The sequence below is a fragment of the Myotis davidii genome, unplaced genomic scaffold (assembly GCF_000327345.1).
Source record: "Myotis davidii unplaced genomic scaffold, ASM32734v1 scaffold72, whole genome shotgun sequence".
Lineage (NCBI taxonomy): Eukaryota > Metazoa > Chordata > Mammalia > Chiroptera > Vespertilionidae > Myotis > Myotis davidii.
In genome coordinates, this window is record NW_006284618.1 from 2,087,960 (window position 1) to 2,099,038 (window position 11,079).

General features: G+C 41.6%; 1 protein-coding gene across 1 annotated transcript in view; it reads right to left on the reverse strand.

The window, feature by feature from the left end:
• Window positions 1-11,079, reverse strand: part of MCMBP (minichromosome maintenance complex binding protein) — a 31,147-nt gene that overhangs the window by 7,942 nt on the left and 12,126 nt on the right. The window contains 6 exon segments of the mRNA XM_015572704.1: window positions 2,844-3,008; window positions 3,905-4,038; window positions 5,475-5,640; window positions 7,147-7,264; window positions 9,031-9,327; window positions 9,792-9,892. Of these exon segments, the coding sequence (XP_015428190.1) occupies window positions 2,844-3,008; window positions 3,905-4,038; window positions 5,475-5,640; window positions 7,147-7,264; window positions 9,031-9,327; window positions 9,792-9,892 (981 nt within the window).

Genomic DNA, 11,079 nt, shown 5'->3' on the forward strand with positions numbered 1-11,079 from the left:
GCTGGAGGCCCCAAAGGATCATTCAGGAATTATCATTTGACTGGTGGTTCCCTGGAAGAACCCATCTGTAAGGTTGTCTTTAACCTGACCTGGGGCTTGCCCAGTGTGAACAGCCTCTTCTCCCAGGGCATTTAAAAAAAATCAGAAGCAATTATTGAACATCTTGGCTGCCTCGGGCACTGGCTAGCCAAATTCCTTAAAAGGAAAAACGGGGAATGAGATGTCTGTGTGTGTGTGCGCACACAATAGCTATATAAATCAATTCCTAAGAATTTAGAAGGGCACATGCTTGCACAGGTCTGTGCATGCTCAGATCTGAGCAGGCCCTAAGCTCTCACCTTGGAATAACCTTGAATCTCTATGCAAGCAGAAAATGAAGTAAGCATAGAGCAGTTGTAATCTGCATGGCTGAGTGTTGAAGGGTTGCTCCAACATGGATACAGGACTTAGATTGGGAGACATATTGCTAAGAGGCATCTAGGGAAATTAAATTTCTATCTATTCATTGAGTGACCACTGAGTTAAGAGGGCAGACTTCAGTGCCCACATACAACCAAACTATAGGATTCAGAAAGTCATAGAACAACAAACCCTAGAGAGGGAGGGAATCTGTCAGAGTGCAGGCTCCTCCCCTGCCTGGGCCCTGGTCAGGGTGCCTGCAGGAAGCAACTAATTGATGTGTTTCTCTCACATCGATATTTCTCTGTCTTTCCCTCTCTCTAAAAATCAATGGAAAAACAGCCTCAGGTGAGGAACAAATAGAGCCCAGCCAGTGTTGCTCAGTGGTTGTGCACTGACCTATGAATCAGGACATCATGGTTTGATTCCTAGTCAGGTCACATGCCCGGATTGTGGGCACAATCTCCAGTGGGGGGGGGGCATGCAGGAGGCAGCCATTCAGTGATTCTCATCACTGATGTTTCTGTTTTTCCCTTTCCCTCCCTCTCTGAAATCAGTAAAAAATATTTTTTAAAAAAACAAATAGAAATTCTGAAGTTGAAAAATATTAATGAAAGGGCGAGGGCTATGCCCTCCATCTTGCCTTGGCCATGTGCTCAGCAAGGCTTCTTCCCAGAAGCCCAAGCCTCTGCTAGCCACACCCAGGACTTCTTTAAACTAACCAATGACAATCAAGGGAAGTCGCCATAGATATGACCACATCCTGTGTAACAAGACACCGACTTGCGCCTGGCCAATAAGCACGGCCCACAGTCCTTTCTCCTCCCCTCACTTCAACCCCCCTATAAAAGCTCTCTCCACACAGAGTTCTCTCTCTCTGCCACTTGGCTTGCCGTTGCTTCAGTGAATGGGGTCGGGAAGCCGAACTAGTTCGAATAAAGACTCTTTGCTTTTGCATCAGACTCGGCTGGCTCCCTGGTGGGCTTTTGGGGATCTTGAAATCTGGGCATAACATTAACAAATTAAAAATTAGCTAGAAAGGCAACAGCAAATTTGAGCAGGCAGAAAAAGACTCAGCAAACTTGAAGTTAGGACAACTGAGATTATCCAGTCTGTGGAATGTCAAGCAAAAAGAATGAGGAAATACGAACAGAGCCTGAGGCTTGTACGACACTGTTAAGGGTGCCAACGTTTATATAGGGGAGTGCCAGAGGGAAGGGAAAGAAAGTCATTTAGAGAAACAACGGTCTCACAACTTACCACATTTCTTGAAAACTTTCCCAAAATGTGCATTAATCTGCACATCCAAGATGCTCTCAACTCCAAGTGAGAAAGCTCAGAGATTCCCACCTAGACACATCACAGTTAAAATGTCAAAAGCCAGAGAGAGAAGCTTGAAAGAACAAGAGAAAAATGACTCTGTACAGAGGGTAGTCTCATCAGAAATGATGAAGGCCACAAGACAGTGGGAGGACATATTGCTTTTTATTTTTTATTTGATTGTATTTTTTAAAAACTATTTTGTTATTGATTTCAGAGAGGAAGAGAGAGACAGAAACAGCAGTGATGAGAGGGAATCATTGATTGGCTGCCTCCTGCATGTTGGTCTGAGCCCACAACCCAGGCATGTGCCCTTGACCGGAATCGAACCTGGGAGCCTTTGGTCAGCAGGCCGACGCTCTGTCCACTGAGCCAAACCAGCTAAGGCGACATATTGCTTTTTAAATAACCCAAAAGGGTTGAAAGAAAGTCTACAAATCAAGAATTCTACATCCAGCAAAAACTAGTCTTCAAAAATGGAAGAGAAATAAAGACATTTCCAGATAAGCAAAAAAACGTAGAGAGAAGCTGTCATGAGCTGATCTGCCCTACAAGGAATACTGAGAGAGTTCTTCAAGCTGAAATAAAACAACACTGCAACGTAACTTGAAGGCACATAAAGGTCACTGGTAAAGGGAATTATACAAGTAAATATAAAAGGCGGTATAACTGACTTTTCTTTTGTAACTTTTCCCTCTGATTAAAAGACAACTGTATAGACCAATAATTATGAACGTCGATGGGCATAGAGTGTATAAAGATGTAATCTGTATGATAATAAAGCACAAAGGGAGAAAATGAAATTGTAAGGGAGCAAAGTTTCTGTGTACTACTGTGATTAAATTGGCATCAATCCCCAAATGATGGTTACAGTTCGGAGTTAAGATGTTACTTGTAGCCCCCAGGGCAAGTAAGAAAAAAATTATAAAAGACATGGAAATTAAAATTGTATACAAGAAATATCTATTTCAAACACAAGACAATAATAAAAAGAGACGAACAAAAAAGACATAAGACATAGAAAACAAATGGCAAAATTACCTTATTAGTAAATACAATAAATGTAAATTGATTAAATTCTTTCATTCAACACAGGGAAATCCTTTATCTTATTCCAAACATACCTTGGTTATCTCATCAGATATACTATAATCCAGGAACCTCAAAAGGGTCAGGTAAATGCGGAACTTGTTTAGCACAGAAGGCAGCACGGCTGAGAGAAGGCTGTTCATGTACTCCTCCATGTTTGGGGGAATTAGCTGTGGCTGTAAGTGGATCTGGCAATCTGCCTAAAAAGAGAAATAGTACACAGTATTTTCCAAGTTCTTAAATTAATCTAAAATTTCAGAAGAATAGATGCATCATCTCTACCAGCCCCTAAGAGAATTAAAACTACTATTTATTATTGGGGAGAGGTCACTTTACACATTAATTTACATACACTATCTCTACCTCAACAGTGATTACAAAAGTTGGCCTTTTTTGGTTACTTATGTTTCCTCACCAGTATCAGCAAACACGTAAGGTAGCGCCAGTGTCTGAAAAGCAGCTAATTAAAATGTTTTAGACGTTTTCTTAACCACAGAATATGTAATCTGTATCTTAATCACACTTTCCCACGGAAAACTTACCAAGGGCCATTTCATCCTCATTCACAGGTAGCTGTCTCATACATCACAAGTGAACATATGTGATTTATGATACACAGAAACTTGATGCCTTTTGAATAGCATATTTCCCATCAGTAAGAGCTGTCAGTCACATTGATGATTTACTAGAGAATTTCACCATCAAGCAAAATATAATAATTATCAGATGGATTAGGAACACTTTAAAAGGAACTCTAAAATACTTCGCACATAAGATTGGCAGAAATCAATGGGACAGAGGCAGCAAGAACAAAGGTGTGGATATTAATCAGGCAAGTTACTGACAGCTTCTACTTTCTATACCTAGATGTGGGAGTTACTACCCCAACAGCTTTATTTGCTTATCTTGTGATTTGCTGATAACTGATTCTTCGTAGATCTAAGGTTTTCATTCCAAAGCAGAAACAAAATAATCAATTCCCTTATTAATAATCAGCAGCTACAATTTTGAAGTAATATGCAGTAACCAAGAGACAAAAAATATATGAATATCTTTGCAATATAACCTCCCTCCATTTAAAAATAACTCATCGTACGGGTAGGAGTGATCTCCCTTCCGAAGTAATCAAAACATTAATATTGCAGGGGAATTCCATTTGGTGGTAACTGAAATCATAATCCACCTTCTGCCAAGTTATTAGGTTGCTCAGGGCCGTCACATTATGAACACCTAGAAAAGCAGGAAATAATTTCTCAGTCATTTGATTTTAATCACCTAAACAAATTAGTTTTGCTGACACTGATTATAAGACACTTCAGTCATTTGATTTTAATCACCTAAACAAATCAGTGTCAGCAAATTAGTTTTGCTGACACTGATTATAAGACACGAGGTTTCTTCTACTGCTTTAAAACAGTATATAAAGCACTGTCCAATTTACTAAGCTAAGTGTTCATTAGGTAATACTTCCCACATGGTATCTGATACCTAACATATGGTATGCAATTAGGCAAAAAATAGGTTCCCAATTAAGTATGATTACTTTCTAGGTGGTGTGTTCAAGAAGGCTAAAATAATAAGGTAGAACTAAAATTACATTTATCCACAGAGATAAGGTTACAGAATTTTACTGATTTGCTACCATCCACTTTTGCCATATGTGTAGCCAGTCAACATTGTTTTTAATTCTCTTTTCCTCTTGAACCTATCACCAGCATCATGTCATTTGAGCACAGGTAAAGCTATCTGCTTCCTTATAATTTTATTTTTTAAAAGATATTTCTTGCCCTAACCGGTTTGGCTCAGTGGATGGAGCAGCAGCCTGCGGACTCAAGGGTCCCAGGTTCAATTCCGGTCAAGGGTATGTACCTTGGTTGTGGGCTCATCCCCAGTAGGGAGTGTGCAGGAGACAGCTGATCAATGTTTCTCTCTCATTGATGTTTCTAACTCTCTATCCCTCTCCCTTCCTCTCTGTGAAAAATCAATAAAATATATATTTTTTTAAAAAGACATTTTTTTTATGTTATTGATTTTTAGAGAGAGAGGAAGGGAGAGGGGTAAATAGAAACATCAATGAGAGAGGGACATCATTAATTGGCTGCCTCCTGCCTGCCTGCTACTGGAGATCGAGCCCACAACCTGGGCATGTGCCCTGACAGGGGATCAAACCAGTGACCTCTTGGTTCCTGGGTCGAAGCTCAACCACCACTGCACCACACCAGCCGGGCCCTTGTAATTTTATAATGCTCCATAACTGGGCTCAGTGCAAGCCATATGAACTACTAAACTTTATTTTTTCAGAGATGCTTTGAAATAAACATTTTAAACTTCATATTGGGCAGTAAAAATGTTTTATTACATCTTTTCTACACCTTTTTTAAAAGATAATATATGACTAAAGGCAAAACCTTTTTATTTTTAAAGCTATTCCCTAATGTTCTATCATTGTTAATTTGGTCTAAACTGTAAATTTTCATATAATTATAACAACATATAGTGGATGTACACAATTTATACTTATACTAGATGCCTTACATTCATATGGCAAGCCTTTACCTTAAATATTTCTGAGACGTCAATTTGTTTAGTTATTCTTTTAAGAAGGCGTTACCAGATCTGGCTTTGACAGGAGGCTACAAATGGGAGGGAAACACCCACGTACGGACCTGGGGTGTCGAGCTGGCCTTGCTCCAGGAGAGTTTCATCGATCACAAGGGAAGTGTTGCTGGGTAGCTGGAGGAGCCCACTGACCAAGCGGTTGGCTGTATAGTCTTTGTGGGGAATGAACTTCAAATGGTTCATGTTCTCTATCGTCATCTGCAGACGAAAAGACTGCAAGAGAGATTTTTTAATGAGCAAGGAACTAAGTTTCCCGTTTTAAGAAAACATATATTTGGAGTTAAACACCGTGTTTATATGGAAAGAATCTATCAACTCCCAAGAGCAATCTCATGTTTTCTTGAGCCCTTTTAACACACTGCGTACCACATAGAAATCTCTAAGACATACGCCAGGGACCGCACGTTTTTGGGCAAACTGCACGTTATTTAAATCATCATAATGCACTTTAGGTGTTGTTTTTCAATAATTGTAACATTTTTATTTACAAAAAAAACCACAAAGTTCCTAGTACTTTAACGTATGGTACTGTGTAAAACATTTTCCTCTATGAAGAGGGACCAAACAAAATTTACATAAGTATATAGATTCGCTCCTTTTTCCATGGGTGTGAAAAACGAGAACACTCGTGAGCCGTCCTTAATAGATGGCATGCGAAACACGAGGAAACTCCTGAGCTGTACAAAATGTGTTAAGCAAAAACGATTATCTACGTCCTAAAAAATAACTTCACTGACTCTGAGCTGCTTTATTCTCAACTGTCTTGCTCAGTATTCCTAAAGCTTCTTATTTTACCGAAAACCAGAAACAAATATCCAGCAGCTTAAGTGCACAGGCAACAAACAGAAAATAAAACGTTTATTTACTCATCAAGATGCGGAGAGAAAAGCCTAGTTTTCCTCTATGCTCCCTGAATTTATACCATATTCATTCATATCCTACGGATTCTTCAATAAACTGTTTCTAGAAAAACCAAGGAGCAGAGCACACTGAGCCGTGCTGGGCGCTGGGTCTCATTACTCACTCCACCCGACTGCACCCGCCTCCTCGCCCATCTCCTAGAGCCCACTCCCCAACGCCCTCTGCACCCGCCCTTCACTCCCATCTGCTCTTCTGCCTCCCTCCCTAAGCGGCAGTGTTGTGGGGGGTGCAGGTGCGGGAGAAGGGTGTCGGGGAAGAGATAAGGTATATTTTCAAAATGGAGAGGCTTTTGTACTTTGGCTTCGTTGAAGTCAAAGAAAATGAGGGAGGGAGGCCACATTACAGACACAAGCAAACCACCGCTAAGAGCAGCATCTTGTCCAAACAGAGGATGGCTGTGAGCCCGACGATGGCCGTGCGCCACATGAGCTGGTTACTCACACCGGCCTGTGCGAACAAGAGGTTAAAGAGGCAGGTGTTCGGAGGCACGAAGGACACCCAATCCCACAGCACACGGCCTCAACTGAGAGTGCAATTCTGAGCGAGTAACTGAGAGCAGCCCAAGTCAGGGTGGGTGCAACTGGGCTCATTGTTACATTTACAGAAATTGCTGCTAAGGCAACAAAAGTGAATGTTTCGGGGCGAGTACATTTTACGTTATAGAGCCCGGCAGGCCTTGCTTCCTTGTAAAGACACCTACTAAAATCTCAAAGATAAATATTTGGGCTGAATGAAAGACATTTAGATGGATTTTTCAAGTGTGCTCAGATCGGTAATATGTATTTATAATGATCTTACTGCTGGAACAAGATGTTGAATAATTCGATACAAGTGTTCTGTGAAGGTACTATTCCGTGGGCAACCACTCAAGTTAACCGTAAATTTTCCTAGTGGAAGAACGTCTCTTCTTGTATATCTAGAAAAAAAAAGATATTAACCAATAAGATACTCAGGTGATTTCCATCAAAAAGCGAACATGGGAAAATCAGCTTACTAGTATCATGAAAGATAGATTACTCTGAAATTATTTTATTTATCAGAGTAACAGCAGTAAAAACAACAGCCAATACTTACATGCGTGCTGATTATGTGCCAGGGACTGTTCTGAGTGCTTAAATGCTTTCTCACTTAATCCTCTCACTGAAACCCTCTGAAGTAGGTACTCTTACCTCTGTTTTACAGATGAGAAAGTTTAGGTAATATGACCGAGTTTACACAGCCAGGAAGTAGAAGAGCTAGGATTTGAACACAGGTGTTTGGTTCCAGAGTCTGTGCTTGCAACCATTACGTATCACTGTGTCAAATTCTATTCAAGCAAAGACTTACAGCACAGAGATGTTTACTGTGGTGTAGTCCAAAATAGAGAGAAAATAGGAAAACCTAGCATTTAGGGAAATAGTACAACTGTCTACAATGAAATATTGTACAGCCATTAAAAAGTTCGTCAATAAATAAATAATGGCCCTGGCTAATTTTGCTCAAGTGGTTAAGAGCATCGTCAGCCCATGAAATGAAGGATCAAGGGTTTGATTCCCCGTCCAGGGCACATGCCTGAGTTGCAGGTTCAATCCCCAGCCCAAGTCAGGGTGGGTGCAGGAGGCAACCAATCGATGTGTCTCTCTCACATTAATATTTCTCTCCCTTCCTTCCTCCCTCCCTCCCTTCCTTCTACTCTAAAGAAATCAATGAAAAAAAAAAAATCCTCAAAAAAAAAGAATTAGCCCTGGCCGGTTTGGCTCAGTGGATAGAGTGTCGGCCTGCGGGCTGAAAGGTACCGGGCTCGATTCCGGCCAAGGGCACATGCCCGGGTTGCAGGCTTGATCCCCAGTAGGGGGCGTGCAGAAAGCAGCCAATCAATGATTCTCTCTCATCATTGATGTTTCTATATCTTCCTCCCTCTCAATTTTTTTAAAAAAGAATTATGATGGGATAATGTTTAATAGATATTAAATATAAGAGCAAGTTATGGGTTTGTGTTTAGATTACAACTGAGTTCTATGAAGAAATGTATATAAATGTAAACAAAAATAATGACAAGAACGTGTACCAAAATGTATTAATAGCTAAGATGATCTCTAAATGGTGAGATTATAGATTATTTCTATTTTCCTTTTTATGTTCTTGGAACTGGTTGAAGGCACACATACTACTTTTTTTTTTCCCCACACATATTACTTTTGAAACCATTACTTAGAAAACAAAGAACTACAGTGACGTGAAAGCAAGGGGTGCTCACATCCACACCTAAGTTAGATGTGCACACAACAGACCTCGCTGACTTAGAGAATAACGAATACAAAAAGGATAAACAGTTCATTTTACTCTCAGCCATGTCCTTTATCTGATACTAAAGTCCCAATGTATGAGATTCGTGCAAGGAGCTCAGCCTTCGCAGCCTCGTCTGGAAGGTCGTCCAGACGGTCATTCTACTGTTCAGTCTAATTAGCATATTAGCTCTTTATTACATAGGATCGGCTCTTAAATTGAGAGAGAACATCAAAATGCTCAATGTGAAACTGAGAAGAGGTGGAAAAAGGACTTCATCGCTAATTTGATCTAACACTCACTACACTGAACAAATAAAAATGACTTGATGGTGAAATCCTCAGAAACCTTCCTGCTTTCCCCCCATTTTAACAAAGCACCAACTCTCGCCACCCCCACCAGGAATATGGCACTTACACCGTAGAGATGAGATGCAATATAAGGTATTCAGCAGCCAAACTATCTCCCAAAAGGGCATGTGTGAGGAACCCAAGCAATTCTGCTCTGACTGGAGACAATTCGGACATGAAGCTCTAAACAAAGGTTTTGCTCTCCTCTTTGTTAAGGGAGGCCGGCAACAGTGGGTTGATGTGTTGCAACTTCTGGGCTAAAACCACAGGAATTCTTGGCACTAGCGAAGCAGGAGGACTGTGCACTCTCTGTTCTTCGGCTGTGTCAGTGCATTCCATCGGATCCAGGAGTGACGCGGCGTCCCTGCGGAGAGGGACAGCGCTTCAACTCACAGACCCGCCCGTTACAGAGATGGAACAACAATGCACATCTCTGAAAAAAGTGAGAATTCAAGCCAAGAACAAGTTCTACCTGTGGATCTTAAAAAAAACAGAAAATGGCTCCCCTTTGTCACCTCACAGATTTCAGGCTGGATGGGTCATGTTATGAGACACGTACTCATTCTTTTCTTCAGGCAGAGCAATGTCTGTACTCAGTGTGCCGTCACCCGACTCAGCGGGAGATAGGCTGGCTACTCACTAGGTCATTTCAAAACAGACTCTTTCTTGAGCTACCAGCTGGGACGTCCAATGTCACAGAGGGTCTCAAAAACCTGGGTCTTTTTCTCAAAAGCCGTCAGGTATTTATTGTTCAGTGTGCGGAAAATTTATTCTTCTCTATCCTGCTAATTATTAGTTATCCCCCAAAAAAGAGAACAAAAGACTCACCTTTCATCATTGTTCAGTATACTTAGCACAGGATCCACAGAGAGGATGCCATACAACTCAAGAACATCATTTACTTTGAAACAATCCCCATCTTCATAGACCTAATAAGAGGCCACATGACATTGTTAGGACTAAATAACAGCAACAAAGTGTAAGATATCAGTCTTGAAATAAAGTAATAATATCACAGAAGGTTACAGAGTGGAACAACTCTTCTGTTTCATAAAATGAGACCAAGGGAGGTCAAGCGCTTGCCTGAAGTCATTCTTCTAGTTAGCAAATAAGTGAAGTAAAAGGGGGAACCCTGGTCCCCGACCAACATGTCTTCAATATAGCACACCACAAAGGAGAGGCTTCCCCCCAAGGATGATCTATAAAAGCCTAATATGCTAACTGTCCCTCCAACCATCCGATCAAACAGTCGCTATGATGTGCACTGACCACCAGGGGGCAGATGCTCTGACCAGGAGGTTAGCTTGCTGCTGGGGTCCAGCCGATCAGGACTGAGTGAGACAGGCCGGACACATCCTGGAGCCCTCCTGCGGTCCCTCCCCGGTTGGCCAACCTCCCGGGTCCCTCCCCGGCCCCGATCGTGCACCGGTGGGTTCTCCGATCATTCAGTCGCTATGATGTGCACTGACCACCAGGGGGCAGATGCTCTGACCAGGAGGTTAGCTTGCTGCTGGGGTCCAGCCGATCAGGACTGAGTGAGACAGGCCGGACACATCCTGGAGCCCTCCTGCGGTCCCTCCCCGGTTGGCCAACCTCCCGGGTCCCTCCCCGGCCCCGATCGTGCACCGGTGGGTTCCCTTGGCCTGGCCTGTGCCCTCTAGCAATTCGAGACCCGTGGGGGATGTCGGAGAGCCAGTTGTGGCCCGATCCCTGCAGGCCAGGCCGAGGGACGACCCCACTGGTGCACAAATCTGTGCACTGAGCCTCTAGTATTAATATATTAGAATTCAGGCTTGCTACAATATTTTATTTAAAATTCTAATTTCCAACACAAAATTCTGAGACATGGAATGAAACGAACAGGAAATGTGATCATAGCCAGGAAGAAAGCCATTAGTAGAAACTGACTCTGATGTTGAACTTAGCAAAGACTTCAATGCTGCTCTTATAAAAATATTAAAAGAATTAAATGAACCCATGCTTAAATAATTTTAAAAGGAAAATATATGACTCACAAATAGGAAATCTCAATAAAGAAATTGAGACTACAAGAAGAGAACCAAATGATAATTCCAGAATCCAAAAATTATAATAACTAAATAAAAATATTCATAAA